The sequence below is a fragment of the Littorina saxatilis genome, linkage group LG7, assembly GCF_037325665.1.
Source record: "Littorina saxatilis isolate snail1 linkage group LG7, US_GU_Lsax_2.0, whole genome shotgun sequence".
Classification (NCBI taxonomy): domain Eukaryota; kingdom Metazoa; phylum Mollusca; class Gastropoda; order Littorinimorpha; family Littorinidae; genus Littorina; species Littorina saxatilis.
The window spans coordinates 10724461-10747121 of record NC_090251.1 but is presented as its reverse complement, the minus strand read 5'-3'; the positions used below and the strand labels follow the sequence as shown (position 1 = coordinate 10747121).

The 22661-nt window shown below is 42.3% G+C and overlaps 1 protein-coding gene across 4 annotated transcripts in view; it reads right to left on the bottom strand.

Annotated features, from left to right (window-relative positions):
• Positions 1 to 348: 348 nt before the first annotated feature.
• The window catches only part of LOC138970657 (rho GTPase-activating protein 39-like), a 278436-nt gene continuing 256123 nt past the window's right edge, over positions 349 to 22661 (bottom strand). For 3 of the 4 annotated variants that reach the window (XM_070343118.1, XM_070343120.1, XM_070343121.1), the window contains 10 exons: positions 21112 to 22624; positions 17572 to 17873; positions 15285 to 15392; positions 14177 to 14249; positions 13528 to 13675; positions 12751 to 12880; positions 11745 to 11858; positions 11245 to 11402; positions 9402 to 9663; positions 349 to 8638 (listed from right to left, as the gene is read on the bottom strand). In XM_070343118.1, coding sequence (XP_070199219.1) covers positions 8444 to 8638; positions 9402 to 9663; positions 11245 to 11402; positions 11745 to 11858; positions 12751 to 12880; positions 13528 to 13675; positions 14177 to 14249; positions 15285 to 15392; positions 17572 to 17873; positions 21112 to 22624 — 3003 coding nt within the window. In that variant the 3' untranslated portion in view covers positions 349 to 8443. The remainder of the gene's footprint in view (positions 8639 to 9401; positions 9664 to 11244; positions 11403 to 11744; positions 11859 to 12750; positions 12881 to 13527; positions 13676 to 14176; positions 14250 to 15284; positions 15393 to 17571; positions 17874 to 21111; positions 22625 to 22661) is intronic. The other variant, XM_070343119.1, reaches the window with a different exon arrangement.

Sequence of the window (22661 nt, the reverse complement as noted above, 5' to 3'; positions counted from 1 at the left end):
CGCACAGAGAGAGAGGAGGGAGGGAGGGAGAGAGAGAGAGAGGGAGGGAGAGAGGGAGGGAGAGAGAGAGGGAGAGACAATGACAATGACAATGAGAAATTCTTTATTTACGAGGGTAGTGGCATAAGCAAACAGGTGCTTTTTTACATCCAGCCCTCGCCCATGGGAGGGTTTAATCTAATGATAATACGTTTGAAAAATATTGGAGAGAGAGAGTAAGGAGAGACAGAAAGATGCACAAACACAGCACAAAAACAAATCTCTTTCTCTCTCTCATGCTCATACATACACACACACACAAACATACATGCAGACACGCACATGACACACACACACACAAAACAAATCTTGAAATTCATAATACAATTTTATTGGCAGACACAGACTCTTTGGTGTGAACATTTACATACATGGCAATGTTGGATGATGCAAAGATGTGTAGTGGATCATAAGAGCTGAACCAACAACACCAGGTCATTAAAAAATAAATTAATGAAACTTGAAGCTTAATGATTCTTAGCGCTGCGTAATAAATCACCTACGGATCGAGAAAATTCAGAAGTCTATAATATTTGGCTTTCAAATACGAAAGAGGTTATATATTGTAGGTACATCTGATCTATTGAAATGAAAAAATCGTAACTACTGAAATGAGTGGAATAGTAATTAAGTTTACCAAATCATCCTTTTTCAAACAAAGAAATGATGTACGTACACAAACAAAATTATGAAGTGCATGATTATTATGACACAAGATGAATATTGGAGAAAAGCATGCATGTCCCAAAAAGCTGAACTTCTCAACCCAAAACTTTAAAAATCACTCTTTGTGCTTTCCTCGTAAGGAATCCTTCAACTTCTCTATTCATGCGAATTCATTGACTTTACCTTTAACCTAAAAACATTGTCGGGGGAGAGGGGGGTGGGGGGGTTATGAATGCACAGAAAGCTAAATGATGAAACCCTGATTGATTCTTAAAACTGCAGCATGAGGAAAAGCACAATGAAACGCGCAATTTAATTTGTACCACAAATAATTTAAACGGCAAGAAATTAATTGACTCCTCTTAATAAAAACGAAGTTGTATTTGACATACACAGAATGTCAGCACTCCAATAAAAAAAAGGGAAAAAAAGAGAGAATAAAACGCAAGAAAGCGACATGAAAGTTTCACTTCTTACTTGTTTACAGGTACACCTTTACATTTAGTGCTGAAAATTCAAACTTCTCTAAACGGCACCATAGTTAAATACATCCAAACTCATGCATGATAAAAATGATCACATAAAATTCAAAACACACACACTGCATTTGTGTCATTCAGACTAGGACCAATACAGGTGGGAAAACTGTTTCATGTGAATGCCGCGGGTAATTCAAATCACTCTTTCGCTCTCAAAAGACTGAAAGATAAAAATGATCTACAGTACAAACAAATCCATACACACAATAATATTCCTCATATTATTCTTTTGCACTTGCGATCAAGACTCACAACATTAACAATCAAAACTCAGAAACTAACGAACAACAGCAATTAGGTGCAAGTGTACTTACAATTTACAACTTAGAAAACAGGATTATAGTCACGCACCTCATAATTCATTCTTGTGCAAATGAAAACAATTACTGTATGGTTCGTTCATTGTAAATTAAGTTGCACTCTTACGACAGAATTATAATTAATTATGTACAAACAAAGGATCCGCAGGGAGACATCTGCAGACGATGCAGTGTCAAGGCATTGCACTTGAACATTTTGGAATTACGAAAGCAAAGATGATTACAACACACCAGCTAAACTGTGTTCTGTTTAGTTCAATTCGACACAAGTCTGTTTGTGCGATAAACACACTATGTAACTTAACTCCCTGTGAAACATGACCACGATCTGAATGCACACTATTTTCAGTCTTTCTTTTGAATGCTGTACAGGGCCGGACTAGGCAAAGAGGAGGGGGGGGTTGCCAGTAGTGGTCCAGGGGGATGTTCCTCTGCCCCTTGTGGGGGTCAGGGGGCGAAGCCCCCTGAAGCTGTAGGGTAGGTCATATTCTGAGATAGGAAAATGGTCGCTCCTTGAAACGGCATAAAATAAACAATAATACATTTGTTTTAAAATAAGTGAGGTACATGTTTAGGCTAGGGTGCGCAACCCCCATAACCCCCCCGGTAGTCCGGCCCTGTTGTACATGCATTGGGTTTTTTCCCGTTTTGATGAGTTTGTGCTAGACGAAAAATACAGTTCAGATTGACCAACAAAAGAAAGAAACAAGTCGCGTAAGGCAAAATTACTACATTTAGTCAAGCTGTGGAACTCACAGAATGAAACTGAACGCACTGCATTTTTTCACAATGACCGTAGTCCGCCGCTCGTGCAAAAGGCAGTGAAATTGGCGAGCCTGTTTAGCGCGGTAGTGGTTGTGCTGTGCTGCATAGCACGCTTTTCTGTACCTCTCTTCGTTTTAACTTTCTGAGCGTGTTTTTAATCCAAACATATCATATCTATATGTTTTTGGAATCAGGAACCGACAAGGAATAAGATGAAATTGTTTTTAAATCGATTTCGGAAATTTTATTTTAATCATAATTTTTATATTTCTAGTTTTGAGAGCTTGTTTTTAATCCGAATATAACATATTTATATGTTTTTGGAATCAGAAAATGATGAAGAATAAGATGAACGTAATTTTGGATCGTTTTATACAAAAATAATTTTAATTACAATTTTCAGATGTTTAATGACCAAAGTCATAAATAACTTTTTGAGCCTCCAAGCTGAAATGCACTACCAAAGTCCGGCCTTCATCAAAGATTGCTTGGCCAAAATTTCAATCAATTTTATTGAAAAATGAGTGTGTGACAGTGCCGCCTCAACTTTGACAAAAAGCCGGATATATGACGTCATCAAAGACAATTATTCAAAAAATGAAAAAAACGTCTGGGGATATCATACCCAGGAACTCTCATGTAAAATTTCATAAAGATCGGTCCAGTAGTTTACTCCGAATCGCTCTACACACACACACACACAGACACACACACATACACCACGACCCTCGTCTCGATTTCCCCTCTATGTTAAAACATTTAGTCAAAACTTGACTAAATGTAAAAAGAAAGAAAAAAAAGAAAAAAAAGTGTCTGATGTCCATTTCAGATTCCCATAGAAAGCCAGAACTCAGCGTATTGAACTCCTGATGATGTAAGTTGTTTGGATCAATTCCAGCTAAAGGGAATGTCATTTTGCAATATACATTGGTACCTGCAATGTGGGGACCCTCTGAAGAGAGGACACCTCCCTTAAAAGGACACATTCTGGGGTCCCTTTGTCTATTATCTCTACCAAAATATACCTGTCATGACAGGCCACCTGCAATGTAGGGACACGGTTAGCTGGTCCCAAGGGTGTCCTTTCATGGCAGGTACCACTGTACTTGCCTTTGCATTGCATCAGCCATTCCATCACTCGCACCTATCCCCCACTACACATGCGTACCATGGGTGTGATAAAAATAAGTTACGGATCTGATTATCACAATACGGTTACTGGTAGGATTACCTGGATTACTGGATGTTGTGGAGACAGATATTGTTGTGAAAATGGACCAAGCTGATCACTGGCAAAAAAAGAAAAGCACGCTGTTCGTCATCAGTTGGGTTTACAGTGAAACCTCTCTTTTAAACCCCCCCCCCCCCCCAAAAAAAAATTTTTTTTTAGACTTCCTCCCTTTTAAGACCCTGTTTTCTCAGATTGTCTCTTCATAACCTTTGTAAAACGTACCTCCACTTTAAGACTCCTCCTTTTTAAGACCTGATTTTTTTAGATTTTTGGAGGTCTTAGAAGGCGGGTTGCACTGTAGCATAATCTGATACTGACCATGTGAAAAGACGACTTCCGAAAATAACTGTCGGGTTCATGAGTTGTAAAAGAGTGAATACCCTTGGTTCTACAGGAACAAACATTGCACAGCCCAATCACTAGCGCCCGGTGTGTCTGAAACATGTGGACAACTCTGGCATATTTTGTGAATTTATTTGTCCCTGAAAAAGCAAGGGTATTCAGTCTTTCAGAACCCATACATACCCGACAGAGATATTTTCCAACATCATTTATTAAGTCATGCACATGGAAACTACTTTGGTTTGCTTTTCTATATTACATTTAAAAAAAGGCAGGTGCATGATGTAAAACATATTGAAAACATGTGCCTGTGCTTCTTTCTTTGTAGCAATGATAACGAAGATACAAGTACTCAGTTAAAGCTCATGGCAAGGGAGATAATAACTCCTTTTTTTCTTTTTTCTTCTCCTTCATTTTGTCGTTGACCACAGCTACCGTAATGTTGTAGCTCAACATCTTCTCAGCTGCTTTTCTTGAAATTCTTAGCAAAGGCAGCACAGTCCAACTACAGACTGTAACAGATTAAAACAATCAATTTTGGTTCTAGTACAAGAAAGTTGCTGATTTACTAATGCTACGATTATGTTAATGATTAAATGAATAAATAGATAATCTGAACAGTATATTTGTACTATGACTACTGAATAAATATATTATCGATCAGTATCCAATGGTTTACATAAACTCTTATATTTCTGTGAACCCCATGCGAGCAAATTAGAAACACAAGAGGTAAGCACAGTGCCGCTCAGAAATAAATTACATTTATACAGGTATGGTTGATGTTTGTATTTGGTCAGTTCACCGATTCTTGAACCGGCCATAACGTTACTCAATAATGTTCAGATATACTCACTAATTTTCACACTAACTCACTAATTTACATGTTCACTCAACAATTTTCAAAAACTTACGAAAGCAGGTCTACAACACTGAGCATAACAGCACAACATTTAATAATGTAATTCTTCGTACAAAAATGCAGTTTCATCTGTAAACAAGCATTATACATCAACATATACGCTTTCAGTCCAGGGATATTTTTCACACAGAAGTTGTGCAGTGCCAAAGTCAATAAGAGAGAAAAAGAAGGAGAGAGAAAAAGAAAAATAGCTTGGATCACTTGCTGATCTTTGGAAAAGAAAAACAAAAAATTCCTAGAGTAATTAATGCAACAACAAATGCTGCATAAACTTATAATAACACAGTCACTGGCAAGGAGTTCTTTAATTTGACATGAAAAGATTATGTACATTCGTGCTCATGATTTACAGCAACAAGCACGTAGGTATATATACACTTTAACATGCACAATCACAACCCTAATTCTGTACAGAATTTGATTGAAACCAAACTTGCCATTTTTGTGTTTACACCAAGAATCAAATCAGCTCACAGAAAGATCAGATACACAGCACATTTAAACACAGATTTCACACAAAATACAAACAACTAATTTGCATACACGACTCACCTTTCGTACAGAAACAGAAACAGCATTTGAAAAAGGCATTATAATTAAGTATGAGTGCGCCTTGAGTCGCTTTGTGGTGAGATATGTGCGCGTTATAAATTCTCGTATTATTATTATTTAATTATTAAGTGCTCATCCTTCACATGAGTAAATTACTATTTCAATTATCAGACGATGATTCTGTTGAAATGGTCTCGTCATGCACCTGTTCTGCTTCAGAATTTTTCTTTTAAAACTCATCAATTGTTTGGGGCTAATCTTTCTGTTTCCCTTTCTGTACAAATAGCGCCGTTATGGCTTAATTTCTTCATACATATATTCATAATTTCACACGCGACATAATTTATACCAATACAACAAAAGCAAGGACACTCACTCCTCAAAATGTTATCATCTATACATCATGATTTCTTACAATAAAAGACATTTACACAGTACCGTGAAACCCCCCCCCCCCCCCATTAAGACCCTCAAATTTAAGTCACCTCCCATTATAAGACCTTGGCTTTTCAGATTGTCTATTCACATATTTACCTCAATTGTAAGACACACTGGGCGGGGATGTACCTCAGTCGGTAGCGCGCTGGATTTGTATCCAGTTGGCCGCTGTCAGCGTGAGTTCGTCCCCACGTTCGGCGAGAGATTTATTTCTCAGAGTCAACTTTGTGTGCAGACTCTCCTCGGTGTCCGAACACACCCCCCGTGTGTACACGCAAGCACAAGACCAAGTGTGCACGAAAAAGATCCTGTAATCCATGTCAGAGTTCGGTGGGTTATAGAAACACGAAAATACCCAGCATGCTTCCTCCGAAAACGGCGTATGGCTGCCTAAATGGCGGGGTAAAAAACGGTCATACACGTAAAATTCCACTCGTGCAAAAACAAACCACGAGTGTACGTGGGAGTTTCAGCCCACGAACGCAGAAGAAGAAGTAAGACACCCTCATTTCGAGGACCTCATTTTCTCAGAGTTTTGGAGATCTTAAAAGGGGGAATAATCCACTGAATCCCAAACACATCATGTACACATATATACATTGCTTGATCCTTTTTTTGAGTAAGTGTACATACAACATTAGATGAGGTCTCTTCCCCTCCTTGAGTCAAGCTTTGTTCCGATAGACGATGTTAGGAAATAATTCTTGTCAAGTTTGTATTGGTTCCGGAAGATTTGAACCCCTAGACTTGAAACAGCGAGCCTTGAATTTAAGCATCGATGATTGATGATATGACTGGACACAATTAAGCTATCATTGTGTAAATGACTTCCGATTTGCGGGATGGTAGATTGCAGTATCTGCTTGATACGATGCGGCTTTTATGATTTTCAAAGATGTGTTCATCGGAGATCCCTAGCTATTCGCTGTGAAGCTATGGAAGGTGGAGGCCACATATCAGTAGCGCTAGTTGGCCTCACTGTGACAATGATCTCCGATGCGCATGTTTTGCAGTATCGATCCATTTGATACGATGCCCTTAATTATTTAAAATAAAAAAAGTTCATTGACACTGGAGCTCCCTACTTGCCGTAAAGCCACGATCGCTTGAGTCCACATGTCAGTGGCGACAGTTTGCTTCACTCAAGGGGCACAACTGCTCCTCAAACAATAAAACCCTGACAAGATTATTTCCAGAATTTCATCTATTTTTTCACAGCCAGGCAGACATTCTTATTTCGGACACACTTTTCACACCATTTTTTATTTTAAAGTTTCAGACTTGATAAGCAAGAGTATATGTATAATGTTCAAGCAAAAAATGTGTCTGTACAATTCAGGATTGATTCGATCTCTGACAAAAAAAGCACATAATATGCATAAGCTGAAGAGTTTATAATTATTAGAACTAATGATAAATGTCGTCATTATGCTTACATCAAATTCTCACACGGATTCATTCGTATATAGTAATTTCTCTACTGTGGAGGAAAACCTGTTTACTCAGATCAATAAACATTCATAGGTAAATTAAGAAAAGGGTATTTTGTTTGTTTTTTTTACTTAAATATGTCCCTGCTACTGCAAACTGTCAGGGTAAGTAAAGCTATTACATTTTTATCCACGTAATATAAATTCACGATTATTTTAAAATTTTTTTATTTCTTCTATTTTGTCCAAAAAAAATTCAATCATACTTAGAAAAATCAATCTTCCTCAAAACCATTCTGTGCATAACATAAAGATTGGTCAAAGGATTTTTCAAAGAAAAAAACAACGCACCTTGACATTTTGTATTTCTGAGAAAACTACCTTACATGTGTGTATCAAAGCGTTCTGTGGGCACTTGACTTTTTTGAACGTGTTACAAGCACTATATAAACACTAACTACAGGTAAATGAAGTTGAAATTCTTCAAATATAATGCCAGCTGAGTAAGTTTCAAACAAGCGTACAATACATCATACAAGACAGAAAAGTGTGGAATGTCCACACCTCAAATGATACACGTACCATACAGCATCACAAATGTTCAACCAAATTGATCGGAGCCTGCGTGGATCTCTATAACTATGTGTAGCACTAAAGTCAAAGCATATATACTTAGCCGAACCAGATTCACGCAACTCTATGTGCTCAAAGTATCACGCACATCACATGAACGCACCCAAGCACGCATGCTCAGACGCACGCAAGCACGCTCGCTCACATATTTGTTCAATCCTGTCACCCCTTTGAGACGAGAAGTTAACACCAAGGATATCAATGAAAGCATTTGAAACTTACTGTTCACACAAACACACACACACACACACACACACACACACACACACACACTCTCTCTCTCTCTTTCCATTCCAAGTGAAGCTCATATGATGCCCTCCACAAGAGGTTTCGAGGGACACAAACTCTCTCTCTCTTTCTCTCTCTCTCTCTCTCCAGTCCAGTGAAGCTCATACAATGTCCTCCATGAACGAGGTGTCGAGAGACACTCACACAAACTCTCTCTCTCTCTTTCTCTTTCCAGTCCAGCTCATACGATGCCCTCCATGAACGAGGTTTCGAGGGACACACACACACAAACTCTCTCTCTTTCTCTCTCTCTCTCTCTCTCTCCAGTCCAGTGAAGCTCATACGATGCCCTCCATGAAGGAGGTGTCGAGAGACTGGATGAGTGTCCGCAGAAAGCCCATCTCTTTGCGTGTGTTCTCGAAGATGATGCGTGGGTCCTGACTTTCGCAGCGCAGACAGTTGGGCGCCATCACCATGGCCAGGTTGTTCACGTCCATCTTGGTCACCACCGCGTTCTCTGGTGCCGCAAACACCTGTAGGAAGGGAAGTAACTGTGTAAGTATTGTACTCTGACAAACTAAACTGTTCTGTAGTTAACCCCCCATTTCAAGATGTAGCAGCAAATTTAGTTTTTTTTTCCGTCTCGTGATAGTTCGAGGAGCAATGTATTGTTTTCGTCTGCTCGACTACAAATGCGCGAAAGTCGTAATTCATCCCCAAAAGCTCGGTCATAAGTCGCGTGTCGTTCACTGGGGGTTCATTATATAGTAGAACGCATCCGTGGTAGCAAAATCGGTCGTAAACAGGGGGGTCGCTAAGGGGGAGTTCTACTGTACAGTTTTGAAATGTTGATGGGCGCAGTGGCCTAGTGAATAAGACATCAGCCTCTTGATCGGAAGGTCGTGAGTTCCAATCCCGGCCGCTACCGCCTGGTGGGTTAAGGGTGGAGATTTTTCCCCTCTCCCAAGTTAACACATGTGCAGACCTGCTAGTGCCTTATCCCCCTTCGTGTATTCACGCAAGCACAAGACCAAGTGTGCACGGAAAAGATCCTGTAATCCATGTCAGAGTTAGGTGGGTTAAAGAAACACGAAAATGCCAAGCATGCATCCTCCGAAAGCGGCATATGGCTGCCTGAATGGCGGGGTAAAAACGCTCATACACGTAAAACCCCACTTGTGCAAAAAACACAAGTGTACGTGGGAGTTTCAGCCCATGAACGCAGAAGAAGAAGAAGAAGAAGAAGAAGAAGAAGAAGAAGAAATGTTGAGTTCTTCTCCTGTTGTCCACACATACCTGAAGGAATCGGATGAGGTAGCAGAGCACGAGGCGATTGATGTCAGGCAGACGATGCACAATGCTGATGGCCACGCTGGGGTTGTTGTGATTCTCTACGCATTCCTCGTACAGGTCCGGTGGGATGAGCGGCTCCGACAGCTCGCGGTACCACAGCTTGAGCAGGGAGGCGGGGACGTGGGGGTCAGGGCAGTCCGAGGGGACCATCCACTGGTCGCAGCGAAGCTTCAGGGCGTTCACCTCGTCAATGTCGCCTGGCACTCTGTTGGGTAGAAGGGTAGAAATGATGCGAGACTGTTTGGTTTGATTTGAGGTCTTTTTTATCTTGCATATTGATTCTACGTACAATTCGTGACAACAAAGGGAAGCTGAGCGCAAACCTGTTTACCCCCATAAGTGTTTTGGAGTAATGCTCAGCCCCAAAAATAGTAATCCTGGCACAAAAATAGTAATCATCCAGCATTCGTTGCCAATTACAACGCACATGACAACTGTGTCTGCGAAACGCAATCATGCACATATATCCATCATTCACAAACAAAACACATCAGTCAATTTTTGTAGTCATCATAATTTCAAAGAAGATCACATCAAAAGCACATGCATCACTGATTCTTTTTCTTTTGCTCGTAGTAGGCCTTTTTCAGTGTGTCAAGCGCTTCTCTACTGTACTTGCGCTGCGCTTGCCGAATGAGTGAGGGCGAGACTTCACCACTAGAATCATCAGACAGACATGATCTCTGGTCAGTCCTGTGTTTTTTCACCCCATTTTGCCATTGAAAAAAACCAATGCCAAACATGTGAATTAATTTATAAAAAAAAAAAAAAAAAAAAAAAAAATTTGTTTTTTTAATTTTATTTATGAAAATCGTAGTCTTGACACGGATAGCGGAATGGCGTATTTTTTGCAGAAAATCGTAATAAATGACGCCAAAATCGTAAGGGTAAACAGGTCTGTGAGCGCACTTTAACGACAGACGCAAAAACCATGTACATGTATCACAATATTTACCCTACATACGTGAGAGAGACCACCCATGTGTGTATATTATGTAAATGAGGTCATGTCAAACTAGTCTGGAAGGGAGCTTATTTTCCACTGCTCACAAAGTCATACACTTTTTGTTCCCTCTTGAAGAATTTTGAGAACTTGCACATGGCACAATAATTTCTGATGTTTGAGATTTCACGAGGCTTTGAAAGAGATCGAGGTTCCATAAGACGCGTCTTCAATTATGGACATGACTATCACATATCTTTTGTGTCTAAGTGACAGGTGAACTCAGTCCCCATTCTTTCTGTTTTATAGCTTTTTAATAAGTTTTCATTTTTCATTCATCAAATTTTGACAGGCACTAAAAAATGATGCCCCGACAGAATTCCCATGCACACTCACACATGCAAGTTCACTTGGACTTCAAGGAAAAAAAGTTCCTATCTGGAGGTAATCATCACTTACCTCCCTTAGATTATGTCTAATTCTTTTCCCTGATCAAATGTTGCAATACCTCCCTCTCTATATCTGGGTGCAAAAATGCAAATTAGTGTGCTGATTCCACTAATCCATCAAAAGAATGCTCTGTATCTCTGTCTGTCTCTGTTTGTCTGTCTATCTCTCTCTCTGATTACTTAAAGTTTTGTTTTTTTAATGGAGACTCGATCCCCATCAATAGATGAGGGTGAGAAGAAAAAAAAACAACATTTTTATGCCCTTGTGCTTATTACATCACCCACAACAAATAAAGTTCAATTCAATTCCCGTTTCGCTCTCTCACTCTGCCCCGCCCCCCCCCCCCCCCCCCTCCCCCCCTCTGTCTCTCTCTCAATTCAGCTCGACCCTGACCTAAAGATGCCTTCTGTGAGAGTTCCACTCATCCTGAGGACCTCCTCTGACAGCGTGGTCTGTATCCATGGCAACTGTCGCTCAGGGTAACGATCCTTCTGCAGCAACATGACGTCATCCAGCATGCTGCCGAACATGGATGGGTGGAATATGGATTTCTGAAAATGAACGGCATAATCCATGAGTATACTAACTTACATAAAAGAAAACGCGACCCAAAATACAACAAAATTATTTTCATACGTGGTTCAGCGGCAAGCGCCTTTGTTGCAATGTCCGTTTGACCGGCTTCAATGCCTCCAAACGTGATTCTTGTGCATTTGGTTACATCTGTTACAATAGCTTCCCCCGCAATAGGCGTATGCTGCCTGAATGGCGGGGTAAAAATGGTCATACACGTAAAATTCCACTCGTACAAAAGCATGAATGGACGAGGGAGTTTCGGCTGATGAACAAAGACGAAGAAGAAGTTACACTAGTGACAGTGTACGATTGCATACCATGGCTTGCTCCACCTCGTCCAACGTTGGTCGCCGCACGCCTTTCTTGGCCCCCGTCTGCATGATGCGCTCCAAGCGCTGGTGGCAGTGGGTGGCAAAGTGACTCACCGGTACCTGCACAAAGAAACAATAACGTTCATACCACTGCCAAAGCTGGCTCCTGTGACATATTCCCCACGATCTACACCAAGTGGAGCATCCAGATCCAGACACCTTGGTCACTAATTATAATAACATTCACTTATCAAACACCACCACCCCCCCCCCCCCCCCCCCCCCATAAAGATGCGTACACATACACAAACACTTTCATGCCACACACAAAATAGCACTGTGGAGCAGTCGGGGAACCTAGAGGAGACAAGTACAGAATGATTGGTAAGATGCACGCACAGGCACGCACAAACACGTACATACATAATATGTACACACACACAAGCACACACGCAAAGTGATATGGGATTAAACAGGTCAAATTTTCCGGAAAAAATTCTCCTCTGGCAAAACTAACACACACACACACACATGCAGGCAGGCAGCGTTGCACACACACAGACACTGACACACACACACACACACAGACACACACACACACAAGCAGGCAGCGTTGCACACACAGACACTGACACACACACACACACAGACACACACACACACACACAGACACACACACACAGACACACACACAGACACACACACAGACACACACACAGACACACACACAGACACACACACACAGACACACACAGACACACACACACACACATACACACACAGACACAGACACACACAGACACAGACACACACACACAGACATACACACACAGAGGCACAGACACACACACAGACACAGACACACAGACACAGACACACACACACACACACACACACACACACACAGACACACACACACACACAGAATAAAATGCCAGCAGCTCAAATACCCCTGAAATTAATTTCCCTCAGACCCAAAAGAAAACAAACCCACCAAAACCCATACACTTACATTGGGCAGGTCGAGACTGTGGTCTTGGTTTTTAGAGATGTAGCCGTCTAGGTAGGAATGGAAGCTGTTGGAGGGAGGAAAGAAATTGAGACACATGGCCAGCAGCTCCCAGCCACGCTGCAAACTCTCCCTGAAACAAGCAGTCACACTTTGTCAGTAAATGGAATAAGCAAGCATGGTTGACAGACAAATATTTGTGAAGATTGCTTGATGGTTAATTTATTTTCAGCTTGAACATGAAAGTAACTGCATGATTGAAAAGATGGCCCATACATTTAATGACCTACAAAACCTGGGGGCTACCTTACGACTAGTTTTCTACTGCTGATATGATGATCCTGCTAGCTGAAGTCGTTGAGACAAACTTTTTTCTGGAAATGCTTTGTCAGTTTTTTGGAAGACATGCAGAATAAGTGACAGAATATTTACATGTCAACATTATTTATTGGCATTATGATGGCTTCTCGAAACTTTGTTTGAATTTTAACATCAGATATTTCCCTTTGGAAAAGAAGGTCTAGAAGAGACGTAGCAATTGGTTTGTTTAATCGGTTTCGTTTCTCATTAAATTTGAAACCATGGCCTCACCACCATGCAAACAATCCCCCCCCCTCCCTCATCTTGCAAATAAATAATGGAAACGATGCCCTAATTACATTTCACTTTAAAGCCACCACCAACATATACCCCCAAAAAACAAACAAAAAACAAAAAAAACCCCAAACAAACAACCCACCCCACACCAAACAAACCCCACACTGAAAAGAATGGACATACTCTCGCTTGTTTTCGGTGGTCTGGCGCGTGAGCTGGATGAAGATCTCGTCCCTGAGGTTGGCGGCGGTCCATCCCTTGCCGATGATCTCCAGGGCAACACTGAGGGGCGCCTGCTTCCCCCGCCGGTCTCCCATGTACAGCTGGATTACTAAGCAAACGTCAAGGGGGCATAAACATTTGGGGATGAAGATTATATAAAAGGAAGGGTTAGGCAGGAAGTAGGTTGTGCAGTGGAACATGCCCTTGTGACCATCTATCAAGGACCACTCCCCAGGATCCAAGAAGTGTTTCTTCTCTATAATTCACCTTTCCACAGCGACCTGATGCACCTGTCTGTCGAAACCCATTTTGGTAAGTCGATCCCTGGGGTTTGACTGGTAGTAGAAGCCGGTGAAGTGAGGAGACGCAGTTAAAAAAAGAGGCCACTATTTCAATTATGAGATCACTGAATTTGAAAAATGATTTACTGTTACTGTGAAAAATACAAAACTTGTGACTTGTTCATGCAGACCAGCAATAGCCACTAATATGCTGTAAAGAGCTTCTAACTGATACAGGCATACAGTATTTCATTTTTCAGTCGCCATCACAGGAGTCTAAAATGACTGACAAACATGAAATACATTATTTGTACAACCAGAAAGGATACACTTAAATATATCACAGGCTTCTTTCTTGATGTTTTTGTCGTTGGTTCTGATCATGGGTTTCTGTATAGGGTCCTGCACAAACAGAACAAAACAATTACACAAAATACACACATACATCAAACAGAAATTACTGACAATTAATTACTGTAAGGCCAAAAAAAAAAAATTATCTGTTTAGGGTAACATGACCAAAAAAAGTAGGGTCGGTAGGTAGGTAGTTTTTTTTTTGTTTTTTTTTTTGGTGTGTAAATGCTATGTTGGCTGAACATTCACTTCTTATATTTTGATGAATACATGTTTCAAAACTAACGTATAAATAAAACAGAGAGAAAGGGAGAGAAAGAAACGCCAAATGTCTCTTTTTAGCATTTTTACCTCTTTTTTTTTTTTTTTTTTTTGAAATCAAAAAAAAGTTTTTGGGTCGGCGCCAAATCGATAGGGTCGGTCGGGTTACCCTAAACAGACAATTTTTTTTGTGTGGCCTAATCAGTACTTTTCATACAGAATACTTCTCGTTGTACAGTTGCAATAAACATCCACTCTGCTGAATTCATTACTGATTGACAGCTAGCTTATTACATACAAAAATTCCCCAAACTCCATGGGGTAATTGCAGCATATTGATAGTTCAATTACTGAGTGACACATGCACATAAACCTCAATGCTTTCAGGATAGTTATAAGAAAACATGAGCGACACATGCACATAAACCTCAATGCTTTCAGGATGGTTATAAGAAAACATGAGAGACACATGCACATAAACCTCAATGCTTTCAGGATGGTTATAAGAAAACATGAGAGACACACATGCATGCACATAAACCTCAATGCTTTCAGGATGGTTATAACAATATAAGAAAACATGAGCGACACATGCACATAAACCTCAATGCTTTCAGGATGGTTATAAGAAAACATGAGTGACACATGCACATAAACCTCAATGCTTTCAGGATGGTTATAAGAAAACTGTCAGTGGCACACGTACACACACCACACATTTTCAGAATTAATCTATTTCAAAGATTAAATTGTCACTCAATCTTGCACCATTCTCAGCAGTTAACAGCATTAACACAAAGAACAAAAATCATAGATTCGAACCTTGGACCAGGTGAGCATGTTGTTGATGGAGACTTTCTTGCCGAAGATTCCCTTCTTGTGGCGGTTGAGCTGGGAGTAGCTCTCGATGTCGCTCTCCGAGGGCAGCTTCTGACAAAAGAAAAAACACTGAACCGTTGCAATTTATTCATCATGCAACCATGTACCATTAAATAATCACAATGTAGCATAAGCTCTCGATGTCGCTCTCCGAGGGCAGCTTCTGACAAAAGAAAAAACACTGAACCGTTGCAATTTATTCATCATGCAACCATGTACCATTAAATAAAGCTGTTGCATGCAACGTGCAACACAATTCAGTTTACCTATCAAATGGGTCCCAATACTGAGTTCAATAAAACTAAAAGATCTATATTACAACCTCGTAGAAATCAAGAAAAGCTATAAAACGGAGTCCCTAAATAAAGCAATACAACTCTAATATGCAACCCTAACTTGTTACACGCAATCCAAAATAAGTCATTAAAACTTTTAACACCCTCATGCAACCTGATAGTGATACAATGGACAACTCACAGACAGTCCTGGAACTTGTAACTCTTTGATTGTAATTAGGCACAAGCTTCACAGTGCACAGGTAAAATAACTTAACCGTGGAATGTAAGTATATAGATGTATATATTGTCAGCACATTTTTCAGCATGAAGGAAATAGCATTGTACAATCAAAACACAAAACCGTGTTTAGGGAAGTAATTAGAACAAAACGCAAGATCCTATCCTCTGCTAAGAATGCAGCTAATTCTTCTTCTGCGTTCGTGGGCTGAAACTCCCACGTACACTCGTGTTTTTTGCACGAGTGGAATTTTACGTGTACGACCGTTTTTTACCCCGCCATTTAGGCAGCCATACGCCGTTTTCGGAGGAAGCATGCTGGGTATTTTCGTGTTTCTATAACCCACCGAACTCTGACATGGATTACAGGATCTTTTTCGTGCGCACTTGGTCTTGTGCTTGCGTGTACACACGGGGGTGTTCGGACACCGAGGAGAGTCTGCACACAAAGTTGACTCTGAGAAATAAATCTCTCGCCGAACGTGGGGACGAACTCACGCTGACAGCGGCCAACTGGATACAAATCCAGCGCGCTACCGACTGAGCTACATCCCCGCCCAGAATGCAGCTAATGATCTGTGATTCAAAAAGAATGCGAGGATGTTGTCATCAAAATGCACCGTATACAGTACAGAACAAAAGAGATATAGCTTTCTGCTTACATGGCTGTCTACTGGTACAGAGGAACCCCCATTAAAGACCCTAGGGCTGTTTCTGAGACCTATTCATAACCTCTGTAAAATTACCCCTATTTTAAGACTCCCTCCAAGGGCGGGGATGTAGCTCAGTCGGTAGCGCGCTGGATTTGTATCCAGTTGGCCGCTGTCAGCGTGAGTTCGTCCCCACGTTCGGCGAGAGATTTATTTCTCAGAGTCAACTTTGTGTGCAGACTCTCCTCGGTGTCCGAACACCCCCCGTGTGTACACGCAAGCACAAGACCAAGTGCGCAACGAAAAAGATCCTGTAATCCATGTCAGAGTTCGGTGGGTTATAGAAACACAAAAATACCCAGCATGCTTCCTCCGAAAACGGCGTATGGCTGCCTAAATGGCGGGGTAAAAAACGGTCATACACGTAAAATTCCACTCGTGCAAAAAACACGAGTGTACGTGGGAGTTTCAGCCCACGAACGCAGAAGAAGAAGAAGACTCCCTCCTTTGTAAGACCTGATTTTCTCAGATCTGTGGAGGTCTTAAAAGGGGGGTTGCACTGTATTGCTGTGGGACAGTGGAACCTGCCATGTGAGGTCTCTCTGATGAGAGGACACCTCCCAAGAAAGGACACTATCTGGTGTCCATTTGTCTATCATTTTAGTTCAAATATACCTGTCATGACATGCCACCTGCCATGCAGGGAGGGGGGAGACTAGCTGAGCTGGTCTCAAGGCGATCCTTTCATTACAGGTACGACTGTAGCTGCTCTAGTTCCAACTGCCTATTGAAAGAGCTACATGTATAGCTAGCTATGCACAGGACTTGACACTATTTTTTTCAATCAGGAAATTTTCACATGGCAAGCCAAGCAAAAGATTGAATGATTACGGTGCTCAGTGCATAAAAAGTAAAAATATTGGTGAGTGTTTTAATCCTATTCCTTTCTTTTAGTTAAGCCTTTGCCGAGCTGCACAGAATCATGCTGTCTCAATTACAGTTCTGATGAGATTTAACTGAACGATGTAAAGGAGCATTATTGCTCTCATCTGTAGTAGCGCCTACCTGTCGGTTGAGAGAACTGCTGCTGGGACTGAGTGACATGTTAGCGTCAGACGGCGACGGCACCACCATGGACAGAGGTCGATGGGTCATGTCCGCCTGCAGCGATTGGCTTCGCTCTACCGCTGGGCTTGCCTCGCCCTTCTCCCCCTTCCTGCGACGCAGCGAGGCGTGGTGAGCTTGGCCCTCGGGCGGCAAGTGGATGGGGATGGGGATGGGAGGGGAGGACTGAAGCGTCCCTCGCGGAGAGTTGGTCGACAGCATGCTACTGGTGTCAGAGTCGTCGAAACTCTGGTCTGGAACCACTGTGGAGAGAGAAGAGATGATTATTAATTCACTGAAAATATCAGACATAAGTTTTTGTGGCAGTTATAAAAATGAAAGAAAAAAAGACGAACAAAAAGAAAGAAATATCATACATAAGACAATTTATTGTCCATATATCAATTAAACAATGGATGGAAAAGTGTGGTTCATCTACTCTTAAAACAACCAAACAACATTTCCCTAAACATAAAACATATGAAGTAAGAACACCTAAAGTATACATGTCAGACAAGCACTAAGTTGACTAACCCATGCCCACATAGAGAAGGAAGGAATAAAGAAGACATAAAACTAGTTACTGTAGTCATCAAAACTCAGGTCTAGTACCACTCCAGAGAGAGAACAGATCTTTTATTAGGCCCCCCCCAAAAAAATAGTCTGTTTACGGTATCTCGACCGACCTTATTTTTTCGCACGACCCTTGACTTTGTTTTGGCATTTGGGGGAAAAAAAAGAAAAAAAGGTGGTTTTTTTGCAAAATAACTTAAAAATGTTTTTTGGAAAAAAAAAAAAAGAAAAAAAAAAAAATCCCGACCTACCGACCCTATTTTTTGGGCCTATGTTACCGTAAACAGACCTATTTTTTTTTTGGCCTTAACTGAAATGATAAAGAAGGAAGAGATAAAGAAGAGGGAAACAATTAACTGAAGAGTGTGCTGTCCCTCTTGGGGAGTACGTAGGTCGACAGTGTGCGACATGAACATGTCCTTGTGTCAAACTCAAGGTCATCAAAACTCTAGAACCACAAGGGAGAGAGGAGAATGATCATGTACTAATTACTATTAGCTGTGTAGGTAATGATCATGTACTAATTACTATTAGCTGTGTAGGTAATGATCATGTACTAATTACTATTAGCTGTGTAGGTAATGATCATGTACTAATTACTATTAGCTGTGTAGGTAATGATCATGTACTAATTACTATTAGCTGTGTAGGTAATGATCATGTACTAATTACTATTAGCTGTGTAGGTAATGATCATGTACTAATTACTATTAGCTGTGTAGGTAATGATCATGTACTAATTACTATTAGCTGTGTAGGTAATGATCATGTACTAATTACTATTAGCTGTGTAGGTAATGATCATGTACTAATTACTATTAGCTGTGTAGGTAATGATCATGTACTAATTACTATTAGCTGTGTAGGTAATGATCATGTACTAATTACTATTAGCTGTGTAGGTAATGATTCCTCTGACAATGATGTGCATGGCAATCAATCAGACAGACATACTGTCACATGTGCACAAACACGCAAGCTTATAGATGTACAATAAAAGGAGGCAGTTAGACACAGACAGTGACCTAACCCCACCTCCCTCCCCCGCCATACCACAAAATAGTTGCCAAATAACTTAAGCATAATAACGATTTGTTCAAGTTCTCACTATAGCTAGCAGACTGTGTCAATATTAATATTAGCAATAATAATATCACATTATTTGGAGGACAATAACTTTTAAGTAAGAATACTGACCAATGACAATGATAACTTGAGTTAGACAACAAAAAACACCACACAAAAAAAGGAGAAAGAAACAGATGTGAAACTAATAACTTCAATTCTTCAATTTTACTGAACTGAACCAAATCCCAAAGTCTGGGTTCACATTATACTTACTTGTTACTGAAGCAGCAACAGCGTCACAATTAGATTTATAATTCTGTTTCTTCATTACAACATTACAACATTAATCATTTAATATTGATCCTCAGTCCCTGCTTCTGACTTCTAGATTCTATTTTATTTAGACGTGACAGGATCTAAGTCAGTTCAATTGTAGATTTGTTGCGATTATACCACTGAATCTGACATATATTTAGCGGGAAAAAAACCCTGTTACTCATAAAAAAAAACTACTGCGACAGACAATCACAAATGGAAAAAGATTACACCAGTTAAGAGACAGAAATAGGTCAGAGCCTTGTGATAATGATGTGATAAAGTTGACTATGATGAGGGCCCCAAAGGGTTTAAAATCGTGATCGTGATTGGCGATTTTTGACCTTTCTGTGACCGTGATTGCCGAAATTTCCATTTCTGTGATCGTGATGGGACTTTGCCCGTGATCCGTGATGACAAAAAAATCAAGTCTCGTGATCGTCATTTGTTTTCGTGATCGTGATGGGCATTATTGCAAAGCATTTTATTTTCAACGTACATTTTTCACAGCTGTATCACTCTATGATCCTCTATTCGTCAAGGTGTTCGTGATCGTGAAAACAAAAATCAAGGTAACTGTGATCGTGAAAGCTAAAATTTCCCTTCCCGTGATCGTGATGATACCCCCCCTTTGGGGCCCTCTATGATGACCCAGCTGATCAGTAAACAGTGAACCAGTCACACACACACATCCTGATATTGACTTCCTTGACGGCATAGACTGGTGGAAGGTCAACCACATGTAACAGCAATGAGACAGTTGTGCTCAACAAAACAAGACAAGACAAGACAAGACTTTACAAAACAAACTGCACCCGGAAAGTGAGACAGCTATTAATATATATACAGACTGACACACACACACACACACACACACACACACACTCACACACACACACACTCACACACACACACACACACACACACTCACACACACAAATACCCGGGCTCCCCAAACTGCGCGTCCCTGCGTTCTAGGCACTAGAAACACAAAACATGTACTAGAAATTTATTGAGGGGGTCCCGGGATGCACTAAAACAAAAAAGAGCAGGGGCGGACGAGGTGGGGGGGGGGGGGGGGGGGGGGGGTTTCTGGAAACCCCCCCCAGCCAAAAAATAAAAGTATTTTTGTGTGTTTTTTTGGGTTGAGTTTCAATTTTTGGGGTATTAATCAGTGACAAAACCTGCTGCCTGAAACTGGTAATGATCATCCTCAGAATGCACCAGATTGCACCATTTTGCATCCTTTTTTTCAAAATTTCCCGGGGGGGCATGCCCCCGGACCCCCCTAGCTAGCTTGGCGCTTCATGCCTTCACACCCATATCTTCACAATATACTTTTGGAAACCCCCCCCCATAAAATGAACTGATCCACCCCTGAAGAGCTAGTCCATGGACGCACTAAATTAACGTTATCGTGCGTATCCTTGGTACTGTTTTCAGGCTGTTGTTGTCAGTTTAGTCTATATGCATGCACACACACACACTTCCGCAAATACCAAAAACAATCCTGCACCCAGACAAACACACAAACAAACAACTTACGGTCATAGTCTGGATATTTCAAACTGGTTTGTAAATCCTCCTTCACCGAGACGGCCGAGTTGTTCGAATCCTGAGAATTTCCCCCCTGGTATCCGTTAGAGTGTAATCCCACAAACACAGCGCTGGGCGGAGGGACATTGGCGTAATCCGGTTCCTCCGTCAATTCCACCGGGCTGGTGACACTCACATTGAACGGCGGCTGAGACAGCTGACTGTCCGAGCGTTCATGTCTGTGTTCAGAATCCAAGCCTAGGCCTAAGACATTAGCACGGACCACACCCATGTTACCCCCACCCCCACTGAGACCCCCACCACCACTACCACCACTTTTCGAAGAAGAGGAGGTGGTGCTGTCGTGAACGGACACGGTGCTGTCTTGGAGGTTGCGTAGGGAACTGTGGGAGGAATGGCCGTCGGACATGTTTCGCAGCGAGCCTTGCGACGACTGGCTGTCCGACAGTTCCCGCATGCGCGAGTACATGACGTGGCTGTCGGAGGGGGTGCGCTCCGGGGCATGGTACCCCATCACTCTGCTTGAAGAGTGGGAGGTGTCGCTGTCTGAGCGTTCGTGGCGGTACAACACCCCTCCCACCCCTACCCCTGAGCTACCACCGTAGCTTTCTCCAGTGTCCGAGGAGTATGACTGTGACGACTGAATGCCGGTGGTGCTGGTGAAGAGAGAGGCGTCTTGCTGGGGGTACGGGACGTCGTAACCGGTGTTGCTCCCGTCGCGTTTGAACCCCGTTTGTTGACCCTCACGACGGATACAGGTGGGGTTGGTGCGAGGGAACGCCCGGGGCTTGGACTTGTGAAGGCCCGGCAGCGGCGAGGCACTCCCCTGTTGCCCGGCGATGTCCTGCGAGAAGGCCAGGTACTCTTCCCGGCCGGAGCGAAGATCAGGGCTGTAGACGCGCGGTACGACCGACCCGGGCACCTCCTGGTGGTAATTATCCGGCCGCACGTAGACCAAAGACGATGGGAATCCCTCGGCTGGCAGCGGAGACGCCTGAGTCCCCATCTCCTGCAGGGAAGTCTTCCTGGGCGATGGTGTGTCCCCGTACGGGAGTTGGCGCGACGGGCTGTTGCTGACACTGCTCTGACGAGAGTGCGACTCCGACATTCCCGTCTGACGTTGCCGACTGTCGAAGCTTCCCTGGCGCTGAAACGCGTATGGATCTCCAGCCATACCACCTGGGGGCGGTGGCGGCGGGATTCCAGCGTTGTGGCTGCGCGTCATGCTGGAATCGGAGGTCTTCTTGTGCAGCGACCTTGACCTCATGGGCCGCGGGGAGTCGATGATGGTGCGCTGAGGCATCTCGAAGGAGTCTCTGCGAGCGATGCTGCGCGGGAGGGGAGTGAAGGGGAGTACGTCGCTCTGGGTGGACTGGGAGGAGTGACTCCCGCGGCGGTGGACGTCTCCGTTGACGGAGGAGTGGGAGTGGGAGTCGGAGCCATCCTGCCGACCGGAGCTGCTGCTGTGGGAGGAGGTAGAGTCCTGGCGAGTGTAGCGGTGCTGAAACACAAAATACAGGTGTTATAGTGTGTGCGTT